General features: G+C 33.1%; 2 protein-coding genes and 2 long non-coding RNA genes across 4 annotated transcripts; 2 read left to right on the top strand and 2 right to left on the bottom strand.

Moving 5' to 3' along the window:
* The first annotated feature begins 4499 nt into the window (after window positions 1-4499).
* On the top strand, window positions 4500-7878 carry LOC111291658 (receptor-like protein EIX1). Its single transcript, XM_089767124.1, has 2 exons — window positions 4500-6361; window positions 6590-7878. The coding sequence occupies exons 1-2, from the start codon at window positions 4717-4719 to the stop codon at window positions 7699-7701; spliced, it is 2757 nt and encodes a 918-aa protein (XP_089623250.1). The 5' UTR covers window positions 4500-4716; the 3' UTR covers window positions 7702-7878.
* Window positions 7879-7990: 112 nt separating this feature from the next.
* LOC149516647 (uncharacterized) lies at window positions 7991-9529 on the bottom strand. Its single transcript, XR_016345932.1, has 3 exons — window positions 9308-9529; window positions 8969-9065; window positions 7991-8314 (listed from the first exon to the last, which is right to left on the bottom strand). It is a non-coding gene; the product is annotated as an uncharacterized LOC149516647 (long non-coding RNA).
* A 966-nt stretch (window positions 9530-10495) lies between these two features.
* Window positions 10496-11470, top strand: LOC111300064 (uncharacterized). The gene is made up of 2 exons (XM_089766313.1): window positions 10496-10943; window positions 11031-11470. The coding sequence occupies exons 1-2, from the start codon at window positions 10496-10498 to the stop codon at window positions 11468-11470; spliced, it is 888 nt and encodes a 295-aa protein (XP_089622439.1).
* A 30-nt stretch (window positions 11471-11500) lies between these two features.
* Window positions 11501-12904, bottom strand: LOC149516646 (uncharacterized). The gene is made up of 4 exons (XR_016345990.1): window positions 12826-12904; window positions 12662-12720; window positions 12442-12572; window positions 11501-12216 (listed from the first exon to the last, which is right to left on the bottom strand). It is a non-coding gene; the product is annotated as an uncharacterized LOC149516646 (long non-coding RNA).
* Between the last annotated feature and the right edge of the window lie 586 nt (window positions 12905-13490).

Genomic DNA, 13490 nt, shown 5'->3' with positions numbered 1-13490 from the left:
AATTATTTTTAATTAAATATTAAAATCATAGTTATTAAATAGTAAATGCTTTCAAAACATATTTTTTATTGATAGTATACACGTTTGATATTTAAAATTAAGAATTGAATTTGGTTGAAAATAATATAAAATAATTTAAGTATAACACATTTATAAAAGGCAAAAACATTGGATATTTATAAGAAAATAAATAACCTAATTTAACCAAATAAATATCTTTTAAATTAATAAAATATATATATGAAGTCAAATCAAAATAATTAAATGCAGAATATGTAAAAATTGTTCAAAACAATCTATATGTCAAAAAAAAAAAAGATTATCCACATTGAATTTTTTATTTTTTTAACAAAATTTTTTTATTTTTATATATTTATATGAATTGGGATGCATGGATTATTGTTCACAACCCGTATGCATAAAATCCAACATTATAATGAATCATTAATCTTATATAAATATATAAAATTATTATATAATTTATATATATATATATTTATATATGAATAACATACATTATTTAGTTGGATATCATATTTAATCAAATATGAATATATTAAATAATTTATTAAGAAATCAACTATTAACCATTATTATAGTGATTATTAAATTTTTTATAATTTTGATTAAATTTCAATAAAAACTTTTTGAATCATTAAAAAAATTTAATAACCATAATTATAATATTTATTATTTTTTGAATCATTAATAAATTCTTTAATTATAATGTATTATTGATTTAGTTTTAATTTATAATTTAAGATATTTTATTTGGAAATAAAAAGTGGGTTTATTGAAAATTAAAAAATATATATATAATTAATGCATTGAAATATTTTAAAATTTTTATAAAAGCAAATCAATTTAAAGATAATTAAATATAATTAAATATAATTAATACAGAAAATAAATATGATAATAGATTAAATATGAATAAAAATAAATATAATGAATAAATATGAATAAATATCATAGTAGATTTTTAGGAAGTAGAACTTTTATATATCATAATAGATTGGGGGTGTCACAAGAATGCGTATGATAGGAAGTGAGGGCACTGTAAGGCGCAAGTTAGCACATGGAGGGCGGCAGCGGTCGTTGTTGGAGGGAGGATGGAGTGAGAAGGAGAAGGGGCGGTTGGAACTGTGCGGGGGACACGCGGCAGGTGATGATTGGATAAGGTGGGGATTTGGGAGGGTGTACGGTGACATCTGTGCTGTCCGCTGTGGCCGGTGTTGAGATCTTTTCCGGTGGTCCTTGGCAAGAATGGAGAACACGTCATTTACCTGCACCGACAAATATCTCAATGGTTTCACCGGGTCGGGCTATCCATCCTAGAACCGGGTTCATAGCCCAACTGTCCTTTTTCTCTTGGGCCCAATCAAGCCTTAGAATATGAAGCTCAAACCCCCCTATGAGCCCAAGGTTTTGTTTTTTTGTTTTTGGCAGACAGCATTTCTTGTTTGAATGATTGAAATAATTTTACAAATAGTTTTATAATTTTTTTAAAATGTTTTTGACTTTTTGAAACAAAACATAGACTTGACTTAGAAAAAGGACCGGATTACACATGGGGTTGTCGGGGCAGCCGCCCCACTGACACACTAAATTTCTTTGAATTTGTCATAGAAAAGTCTCATAAAGTTTAGAAATTTTAAGTTTTTCCCTATCAAAATTTTTTTTATCATATTTACCCTCATTAAATTGAGGATCAAGTAAAAATTTTTTTATTGTTTATCTAGTAATTGAATATTTATATTTTGAGTGATAAACAATTTCATTATAACATATATGTACATTAATTTTGAAGAAGAATAAATAAATAACTTTTAAAATTCATTCAGAGTGAATTAATAAGAATAAAAAATAAAAAATAATTTTTAACTAACATAGATTTATATCTTCATTTTTGTTTTCCATTGAACGTAAAAAAATATTGTTTTCATTGTATATAAGAAAATAAACATTTGTTATTCTTCAAATTATAATGTGTAAGAAATGAAAATAGATGATAAAATTGAAAATATTGATTTTTTTTTCACATTATATTTATAATTAAAAATTTTATAGGTAAAATTGTATTAAATAAATATATATACATATTTATATATGTATGTGTCTACACATGCATATGTCGAAAAATGATTTATTATAATATTATAATGTTTAAGTTATATTCGTCAATAACAGTTAATCTTAGTTACGCAAATATTATATTTATGACATACAAAATTGTATTTTATAGAAAAAATTGTTATACATGTTAATTTGTTCGGAATTCTTCATATTAATTTGTTTTTCAATAAAAATTTTAATAAATTAAGTTAAAATAGTTGCCCCCACTTATTGGAAATCCTAGATCCATCCCTGCTTAGAAATGTGTAACACTTAAGATATTTTTAATTATTTTTTAATAATTTTTTTCAAGGGAAGCATTGTATAGTTTATATGCTTTCTTTATTTTCTAGTAATTAAAATTAAAAAAGGCATTGTCTATTAATTATATCTTTAAATTAATAATCAAATTACCTTTTATTAAATTTACAAATGAATTATCAATAAACAGTAAGTGCAATAATAATAAAGTTAGTTTCAAAATTGAAAGTTTCAAGTTGAATCTAGTTGTAATAAAAAAAATAAAAAAATTACAAATGGGTTAATTAATTTCCAAAAACAGGAACAGGTTAAATATTACTATTTTGGGGTATTAACTTTGTATTAATAGTCTACAAATTTCTTACAGAAATGAATTTGTTTGATCATCTTTGTATTTCCAGTAATGTAGTATTTAAGAAAGTTTAAGAAAGACGATCAATCTTATTGGAACAACTGGTGTTGGGGTGAGTGTCGATTTCAGCCTTTCAATCAGCTGCCTTTGTTGGATTTGCAAGAAATTAAACACTGAAGGGTACAACCCTGTTCCCCCCACCCTAAATGCCAAGAATTCACACTTTCCTTACTTGGAAGATGGAAGTTGGAAACTTTTCCATAGGAAATTTTGGAAACCACAGGTCCACAGGTTCTGTTTCCTGTGGAAGGACGATGAACAAGTTGAGATCATATATTTAAATTGTGTATAGCAGTCATATTTTTTATCGCATCATATTTATCATAGTTACGAATATAATAAAAATTTTCATGATCGTTACAGTGATTACGATTGTAAATTCTTTTAAATTATTAATAATTTTAATTATTAATCATAAAAACTCTTAATTTATGATTTTTAAAATAATTTATATCATATCATATGTTTTATTTATTTTAAAAAAATATTTATAATAAAATATTCATGTTTAAAATATTACTCATACGATAATTAGTAAATAACAAAAGATAAATAAATATATGAAAAATAAATAATCATAACGAATAATATATTTAATTATTTAATTATCGTACTCATCAAATTATTACTGAATTATATTATACATAAATTAACTAATAAGTGATTAAATATCCATAAATTAAACAAGAACATTACTATTTATGGAAAAAAAGAATTGCTTTTTATGGGTCTACAGTAATCAAACTTGTTAGCCTTCATGTTGAGGTTAATCCTCAACAACAATAGCCTAAAGTCTATTTCTTTTATCTCTTGACTAAATTATACAGATCCCATAACTTCTCATCCCCTCATCTTACATTCAATAAATTTTTCTCTAAACCTTTATCCTCATCCCTATCTCTCAGCTCTTTTTTTTTTTTTTGTGTATGCTATCTGCTTGTCTTCTTTAACCTCAAATCTTACTCTCATCTCCTGTTTTTTATTTTAAGTTTCAACAACTCTTGCTCTCAATTCAATCCCAAACACATAAAATTATGATAAATTTTAAAATTAAAAAAAAATAATTTGAGCGTCGAATTAATTGCTTACCTTAAATTGTATATGCTTAATTTTAATTGAAGTTGAATTTGAGAGAATTGATATTTTTGAAAGTTTAAATTTTATAAAAATTTTTTTTCTTGAATTTGTAAATTGATGTTTATCTTTTTTCTTGCTTTTTTATTTTAAATTTTTAATTAGAGTCAAATAAAATATATTTTTTAAATTTTTGAATGAAAAATAAGTAGCAAATAATAGCAGCTATTATCGCTATTAAACGGTATGCCACAATTTGCAATCGTGATTTGCTTGCTATAAATGATATTTAAATTTTTTTCTTTTTCTTTTAATAACAGTGATAAATAATAACATAATTGTGAAATAATGACCGTTATACCACTATTCAACCTCTATTTAAATCTTTGGTTGAGATACGCATGTAATATAAAATTAAAGGAAGCCTTCATTCGGCTTCAGTAATGGCGACTTCAGCATTGAACCACTGCCGTCAAATTTGACTGGACTGCAATATTCATTTTCTCTGGTTTGAAAACAAGTTGGATTTCTTTCCAGACTTAGAAGGCAAAACACCCAAAAAGCAAAAAAGAAAAGAACAAGTGGGATGGAAAGTTTGACAATATTTTATATGGTTATTTGCCCTAAAAAGGAAAGAGAATAAATGGAAGTTCCTGTTACGTTAAGAATGATTGGACAGAACAAATCTTACCTACTTGTATGAGACAGCTGGACTGAGAAAGCTATGGGCTTCTCAAATGGTTCAGCACAAAGACATTGACTTGAGCCAACTCAAATATTCGTTTATTTTTTCCCCTATATAAACAGCTTGAGCTCAACAGCGCATCTATTCATTTTCTTTACCTGCAAAAGACATGGCGAATACCAGATCTTCTATCTGGTGTTTTTCTCATATTTTGATCCTCTCTTCTGAGTTCCTTTACCTCGAAACTGTTAAATTTGGTTCATGTGTGAGTCAAAATGTTAGCTGCATTCCAATGGAAAGAAAAGCTCTTCTCAACTTCAAAGAAGGTCTCACCGATCCCTCAGGGCGGCTCTCTTCTTGGAAAGGTGAAGATTGCTGTAGCTGGGCTGGTGTACGGTGCAGTGACAAGCTTGGACATGTCACCAAGCTCAAACTTCCCAACCTGTATTCCAGTAATCCTGATGTATCAGATGCAACAGCTTATGCGTTAGGCGGTGAGATACATCCTTCTTTGATTGATTTGAAATACTTGAAGTACTTAGACCTTAGTATGAACTACTTTGGAGGAGTCTCAATTCCAAACTTTTTTGGATCACTCAAGACTTTGAGATACCTCAATCTCTCGGGTGCATCCTTTGGTGGATCTCTTCCTTCATTTTTGGGAAACCTTACAAGCTTGCGCTATCTTGATCTCAATTCTTGTTTTACTGACTCAAACAAGAATGACTTACATTGGTTATCAACCCTTTCTAATTTGAAACACCTAAATTTGGGAAGTGTTGATCTTAGTATGACCAGCACATACTGGCTTGAAGCTGTCAACATGTTTCCTTCATTAGAGGAGCTGCACTTACCAGCTTGTGGACTTTCCATTCTTCCTCTCTCACTTCCCCTCGTTAACCTTTCATCCCTTGCCGTCCTTGATCTCTCAAACAATGGTTTCAACTCCTCAATACCTACTTGGCTTTTTAACATCAGTGGTCTTCAGTATCTTGATCTCGGCTCTAACAGTCTTATAGGCGAAATTCCAGATGGATTTGCAGACATGAACTTTCTTCAAAACCTTGACCTGTCTGAAAATTCATTCATTGAAGGCAAGTTGTCAAGAAGAAATTTGGGAAACCTTTGCAATTTGCGTGTGCTTGATCTCTCTTACAATATGATTAGCGGTGATATTGGAGAATTTACCAGTGGCTTGTCTCAATGCAACAATCGTAGCTTAGAGTCATTGCAGTTGAGTTACAATGAATTGGGTGGCTTTCTTCCTGATTCTTTGGGACACTTGTGGAATTTAAAATATCTTCTTCTCGTGCACAACTACTTTGTCGGTTCCATTCCAGAATCCATAGGGAATTTGTCTTCACTAGAGTTTTTCGATCTCTCCGACAATGGAATGAAAGGAACAATCCCAACAACCATAGGACAACTCTCATCATTAGTCTCATTAGAAATCAAAGGTAATCAATGGGAGGGCGTTTTAACAGAAGCTCACTTTTCCAATCTCACGAGCTTAAAGGAGTTATCAATTGTTCAAAACTCTAGGAACATCACCTTGATGTTCAATGTGACTTCGAATTGGGTTCCTCCTTTCAAATTAAGATATATAAACCTCAAATCATGCCTTGTAGGCCCTGAATTTCCTGCGTGGCTAAGAAATCAGAACGAGCTGAAGTATGTAGGCGTGTGGAATGCTGGGATCTTAGGCAGCATCCCGGAGTGGTTTTGGAAGCTAGATTTGGTTTTCGACGTGCTGGACTTCAGTTACAATCAGTTAACTGGTGCAGTGCCAAGCTCCATAAAGTTTAGGCCTCAAGGTATAGTATTTTTGAACTATAATAACTTCACAGGCCCTCTGCTAGTTTTATCATCGAATTTGAGTTCATTTCATCTTGACCATAATATGTTTTCTGGACCAATTCCTCATGATTTTGGTGAAAGAATGCCCATGTTGGCTGATATTGATCTCTCTTTCAACTCCTTAAGTGGTTCTATTCCCTCATCCATTGGAAATCTGAATTCTTTGGTGACTTTTGTTATCTCAGACAATCAGTTGACTGGAAAATTTCCGGATATCTGGAATAACATGTCAGCCTTGTATCTTATTGATATGTCCAACAATAGTTTATCTGGGAATATACCTCCTTCTTTGGGTTCTTTGACTGAACTCAGATACTTGAGGCTGAGCACAAACAATCTTTCTGGGGAACTCTCACCTACCCTGCGGAATTGCACAATCATGGAAAATCTTGATCTTGGAAACAACAGGCTTTCTGGAGAGATTCCAACATGGATCGGAGAAACTATGCCATCTTTGCTGATTCTAAATTTACGATCAAACCTGTTCACTGGGGATATTCCAATACAGCTATGCAATCTTTCCTTTCTCCATATACTGAACTTGGGAGATAACAATTTGTCAGGATCGATTCCTCGCTGTATTGGCAATATGAGTGGATTTTCCAGCATTATTAATGATACGAGATATGAGGCACAATTATGGGTTGTGGCAAAGGGAAGAGATCTCTTTTATGACACCAATCTGTTTCTTGTGAACAGCATAGACCTTTCAAGCAATAACTTATCTGGAGATTTTCCTGAAGAGCTTACAAATCTTTTAAGATTGGGCACCTTGAACTTGTCAATGAACCATTTGACAGGAAAGATACCATCAGGTATTGGTCGCTTGAAATGGCTTGAGACTCTCGACCTCTCAAGAAATCAGTTTTCTGGCATGATCCCACCAAGCATGGTCTCCTTAACTTCCTTAAATCACTTGAACCTTTCGTACAACAACCTGTCTGGTAAAATTCCGTCAGCCAACCAGTTCCAAACCCTCAACGATCCATCCATTTATGAAGGTAACAGTGGACTTTGTGGGCCACCACTGCCAACCAGGTGCAATGGTGATGATGAATCATCAACTTCTCCTGATGTTAGGAACAAGGACAATGAAAACGGAGATGACCACGAAATGGTGTGGTTCTATATCAGCATGGGACCAGGATTTGTTGTGGGATTTTGGGGAGTGTGCTTCCCTTTAATGGTGAAGAAATCTTGGAGGCGTGTCTACTTCAAGTTCCTTGATGATATGAAAGAAAGGCTAATGTTGTTTGTCTTGTTAAACTTAGCTCGGCTAAGAAGATCACATCAATGAACATGCTTCAAATAAGGTAACGACTCATGCAGCTTATAGCCACATATCTTGAAGCCTTTTTCTACTCATTGTTTGAAAATGAGGAAATTTATCGACCAAAATCAGCAATGCTTTGTATGACAATAGGGCTAAATCAATGGTTTCATCAATAAAGAATAAATTTGATATTGGCCAAAATTAGTTGAGTGTTATCAAACGGTATAATAAGATCACCCATTGCCACAACCAATTTTACACAAATATTTGTACCTACTTTTTACACAAATGTTTGAGAAAATTAAATGTGAGGCTGTCTGGTTAGCCGAGTAGCATCATCTTTCCCAAGGCTTCACCCCTGTTTTTCTTCTGGATTTTCATTGTAGTGTTTCGATAAAACTGACACACCATGACACCAATTACCAAACAAGTAAATTAAACAATGTTGCATATCATGGTAAGCATAAATTTAACCCCAGAGATTTATGCTTGTTCAGGACTAATTTTTCAAGCATTAAATTAAATTACAAAGAAAATTATGGTATAAATAGGCTTACTTGTTCAAGAACAGAATTTAAATCCCTACCCCTCTCAACTGTATCTCGTCTTATTCTACGAGCAAGCCTCACATCACCATCTACAATAAATTGCCAAATAAAATAAAGAACCATTCGAACCCATGAGAGCATGAAAGAAGAAAACATGCTCAGAGAAAAAAAACAACAGATGCACCATAGACAATGCAACCTTAACCCACACAAATGCATGCAAACTCATTCAACTAGGTGAAGCCATGATTTTCTTTGAGTAATTTGTTGGTGACAGTCCCTGTGGTTCTAAGAACACAAATTTAAAATTTCCTTGAATTGACTGCATTGGCTTTCGTAAAACTACCATTGCTAAGAATTCCTCATCTGCTTGCTGGCATGCTGCAGGCTATTTGCAACTTAAAACGGTCTGTAGTTAGTAATTAATACACAAGTTGACTTTGAGTTTTGTTTTATACATGAGTTTCAAGATCAGTATGGATACCAGCCATCTTTTTCTTGATATGCATTTAATTTTAATTTTGTTTCTATCAATCTTATATTTCCTGTTATTGATACATATGATTTTGTTTTGAGCGGTTAGCAATGGCTATGGGTTGTTTAACCTTGACAGCTATGCATGATAATAGATCTTAAGTAAACAAAAAGAATGTATCATCTCCACCAAATTATAAGTGAGAAATGTCTACACCAATCATTGGAGGATGCTATGATGCTAAGGAATTAGATAAAAGAGGTCAAACCTGAGTCAACAAAAATCTTCATATTCATGAGCTTCCTGACATGCTGGTCATGGAAAACAAGAATTCCTTCCAAAATTATCACATCAGAAGCATTCACCTGGATTATGTATGGTACAAATCCAAGTAAGTTCGCCAAATTACAACAATTGAATTATCAGCAATGAATTTAGATTTTTTGCAAAGAGATAAAGAACTCAATAACTAAAAGGAGAAACAAAACGTAAAATGCAAGTGTAAGCATTACTCTAAGCTTGAAACAAACACCCAAAACAACTATTATAAGTTCTTAATTGAATACACCTAGCTTCTTCCCGAATCATTAATGAACAAACTAACTACCTGTCAAAAACCATCTGAAGATTGGCGATGATGCTTAAAATCATAAATTGGGACCTGAACAGAGTGCCCACTTTTAAGCTTCTGAATACAATCCAGAAGCTGCTCGGTATCAAAAGCATCTATACGAACACCAAAAAAAACCAATGCACAATCAAAACAATACCATTCAATATAACATAAGACAACAAAATCAGCAAACATCACCAAATTAATATATCAGAATGATCAAAATTATACTCGTGAACCCGTTTTAACTCTTCAGTAGTTAAACCATGGTAAAATGAATCCTGCATCCGTAGAAAAGAAAATGTAAGCTGACAGTTTGATGAATTTCAGGTAATAACTAGGGATGTAATCAAGCTAAGTCGATTCGATATAGTGAAAAACTCAAGCTCAAGCTCGACTCGAAATTCGCTGCTTGAAACTCAGCTAAAGCTCGATCAAGTTTTAAATAAAAGCATGAGCTCGATTAAGAGATAAAAGTCAAGGTCATTTGACTAAGCTCGTTTATCAAATAAAAAAAAAGAGTTCGATTCCTACGCTCTGCTTCAAGCTCGGTTATTTGTATTCCAACTCAAGCTGGAGCTCAAACTCTTATATATATATATATATGAGTAAAATAATAATTTTAATTAAAAAATAAAATATTTATTAAAATATAAAAGCTTAGCTATTCAAGCTGAACATTAGAAAGCTCGAACGCTCGTCGAACTCAACTCTAATAATCAAATCGAATTCAAGTTTTATCCAAGCCCGAATCTGATATATCATTTATAACCCTAGTAATAACAGTAACAAGTTAACTTGAATTTGAACCTGATAACGCGGTGATCGTGAAGCTGTTGGATGATCATGTCACAGACTGTCGTTTTACCAGAAGCTGTACCTCCAGAGACCCCTGCTTAATACCAAAAAAAGATCACATTTGGTGATCGTTATAAAAATAAAAAGACTCCTTTACTTCAAGTGACATGTTAAAGCCTATATATTAATGAAATGAAGCTCATGATCTGCAGAGCCAATTTACTTCAAGTGACATATTAGTTTCTTCTTTTTTTTGTTTTTCCTCTGCTCTAAATCCTTCAATTGGTATCAGAGCATTCTTTAAGGTCTTAGAGGACCTGTGAGTTCCAAAAAATTGAGTGAAAAGCTATCAAACACTTACCAGCCAGTTTTTGTCAACCTTAAATGGCCTCAAGCAATTGCTCCATACCTCCACCTCCTATTTTTTCTGGTGAGAACTACCAGATATGGGCTGTCAAAATGAAGACTTATTTGAGTGCTTTTGATTTGTGGGAAGTGGTGAAAAATGAGAAGAAACCACCACAACTTCCTGCAAATCCAATAGTAACTCAAATGAAAAATTATAGTGAAGAAAAAGCAAAGAGGTACAAGGCTAAAAGCTGTATAGAGTCTTCAGTTTTTGATGACATATTCATTAGAATCATGACTTGTGAAACTGCAAAACAAGCTTGGGATGTGCTTATGGAAGAGTTTCAAGGCAGTGATAAGACAAGACAAATGCAAGTGTTGAATCTTAAAAGAGAGTTTGAAGTCTTAAAGATGAAGAAGTCTAAAAATTTAAAGCAGTACAATGACAGACTCATGAAGATAGTAAACAAGATTAGATTACTTGGTGAGGAGCTGTCAGACAAAAGAATTGTAAAGAAGGTTCTTGTCAGCTTATCAAAGAGGTTTGAGTAAAAAATCTCATCCCTTGAAGACTCCAAGGACCTGACCAAGATAAGTCCAGCAGAATTGTTCAATGCTTTACAAGCTCAAGAGCAAAGAAGGGCTATCAGACAAGAGGATTCAACAGAAGGTGCTTTTACAGCCAAGGAGAAAGGCAAGATGCAAACAGAAAGCAAAGGCAGAAAACAAGGAGATCAAAGAAACAAAGGTTCTAGAAACAATGAAAAGAAAGGAAAGTTCCCACCTTGCTCTCACTGCAAAAAGACCACTCACTTAGAGAAATATTACTGGTACAGACCTGACATACAATGTAGGTACTGTAAGCAGCTTGGTCACATAGAGAAGGTATGTAAAAACAAAAAACAGCAGCAGCCAGATCAACAAGCCAGAGTTGCTGACAATCAACAACAGCTAGAAGAGCAAGTTTTTGTTGCAACTTGCTATGGAACCAGAACCTCCTCAAGTGCATGATTCATTGATAGTGGCTGTACACATCATATGGCATCTGATATCAACACGTTCAAAGAACTAGACAAGACCTGCACCTCTAAAGTCAGAATAGGTAATGGTGATTTCATAGAGGTCAAAGAAAAATGAGTAGTGACAGTTGAGACACCAACAGGTACCAAACTCATTTCAGATGTGCTATTTGTGCCTAAAATAGATCAAAACCTGTTAAATGTAGGACAGTTGCTAGAAAATAACTACTCTTTAGTTTTCAAAGACAAGGCATGCATAATTCATGATCCCACTGGCCATGAACTCTTTACTGTTAATATGAAAGGAAAATATTTTTCCTTGAATTGGCATGAAGCAAACTCCTCTGCATATGCTACTTCACATGATGAATCTTCTTTATGGCATAAAAGGATGGGACATTTCAACTACAATGCATTGAATTTCATGCATAAAAATGATCTTGTATTAAACATGCCTACTGTTGAAGTCAGTGCTAGAGTGTGTGAAGTCTGTCAGCTAGGAAAACAAAGTAAGTTGCCATTTGCAATTAACAAAGCATGGAGGGCAACTGAAAAACTATAACTTGTTCATACTGATGTTTGTGGTCCTATGAGAACCTTGTCCTTGAATGGCAGTAGATATTTCATTGCTTTTATAGATGATTTTACCAGAATGTGTTGGATTTACTTCATGAAACAAAAGTCTGAAGTTGCAAATGTATTTTGAAAGTTCAAGGCTTGGATTGAGAATCAAAGTGGCTGTAAAATCAAGATCATAAGGTCAGACAATGGTACTGAATACACATCTGACAGATTTAATGAGTTTTGTGAAGTTGTAGGAATTGAACACCAACTGACAGCAACTTACACTCCACAACAAAATAGAGTCAGTGAAAGGAAGAATAGAACAATCATGGAGATAGCAAGATGCATGTTGTTTGAGAAGAATTTTCCAAAGAAATTTTGGGCAGAGGCAGTCAATACCTCTGTCTACTTGCTCAACAGGGTGCCCACAAAAGCTTTGAAGGGAAACACTCCTTTCGAAGCCTGGTATGAAAGCAAACCATCAATGCACCACCTCAGAGTTTTTGGCAGCATCTGTTATGTGTTTGTTCCTGATATCAAAAGGGACAAGCTTGATCAAAAAGCAGAAATATGTATTTTTCTGGGCTATAGCAACATCACCAAAGGTTATAGGACTTACAATCCACTTACAGGCAAGATGATTGTAAGTAGAAATGTGAGATTTAATGAGCAAGCTGCCTGGAATTGGGAAAAGTCGAAGGGAGAATCAGTCAAGCAAACTGCTGCAGACATGATAAGCTTCCAAGATCAAGAAGATTATATGAGAGGAATCAGACCACTCACAGATATTTATCAAAGATCAAATGTTGCCATTCTTGAACCTGCAAGCTTTGAAGAAGCTGTCAAATTTTCAGAGTGGAGGAATGCCATGAAGGAACAAAGTTTGATTGAGAAAAATCAAACATGGATGCTGGTTGACAGACCAAGCAACAAAAACATCATTGGTGTTAAATGGATTTTCAGAACAAAGTTGAATGCTGATGGTTCCATCAACAAACTTAAAGCTAGAATGGTAGCTAAAGGCTATTCCCAGCAGCTTGGTATTGATTTTTCAGAGACATTTGCTCCAGTTGCAAGGTTGGACACCATAAGGCTGCTATTAGCCTTAGCAACTCAGCAAAATTGGAAAATATACCAACTTGATGTCAAATCTGCCTTCTTGAATGGTTATCTTGAAGAGGAGATTTACATTGAACAACCTGATGGTTTTGTTACCAAGGGACATGAAGGTAAAGTCTATCTACTCAAGAAGGCTTTGTATGGATTAAAACAAGCTCCAAGAGTGTGGAATTTCAGAATTGATGATCATTTACTGAAGTTAGGATTCAAGAAAAGCCTCAGTGAAGCAACATTGTACATTAAAGTTTTTAACAGTAATGATCTGTTGATTGTTTCTTTGTATGTTGATGATCTTTTGGTGACAGGTAGCAAATCTGCTCTTGTGGAGG

The sequence above is a fragment of the Durio zibethinus genome, chromosome 10 (assembly GCF_047325235.1).
Source record: "Durio zibethinus cultivar Kanyao isolate XHJ-2024 chromosome 10, ASM4732523v1, whole genome shotgun sequence".
Lineage (NCBI taxonomy): Eukaryota > Viridiplantae > Streptophyta > Magnoliopsida > Malvales > Malvaceae > Durio > Durio zibethinus.
This window is presented reverse-complemented; position numbering and strand designations above follow the sequence as displayed.

Coding starts and splice junctions, on each gene's coding strand:
- LOC111291658 (XM_089767124.1), top strand. CDS start 4,717: ATGGCGAATACCAGATCTTCTATCTGGTGTTTTTCTCATATTTTGATC. Junction 6,362..6,589: donor CATAAAGTTTAGGCCTCAAG/GTATAGTATTTT, acceptor TTGTTATCTCAG/ACAATCAGTTGACTGGAAAA.
- LOC111300064 (XM_089766313.1), top strand. CDS start 10,496: ATGGCCTCAAGCAATTGCTCCATACCTCCACCTCCTATTTTTTCTGGT. Junction 10,944..11,030: donor AAACAAGATTAGATTACTTG/GTGAGGAGCTGT, acceptor CATCCCTTGAAG/ACTCCAAGGACCTGACCAAG.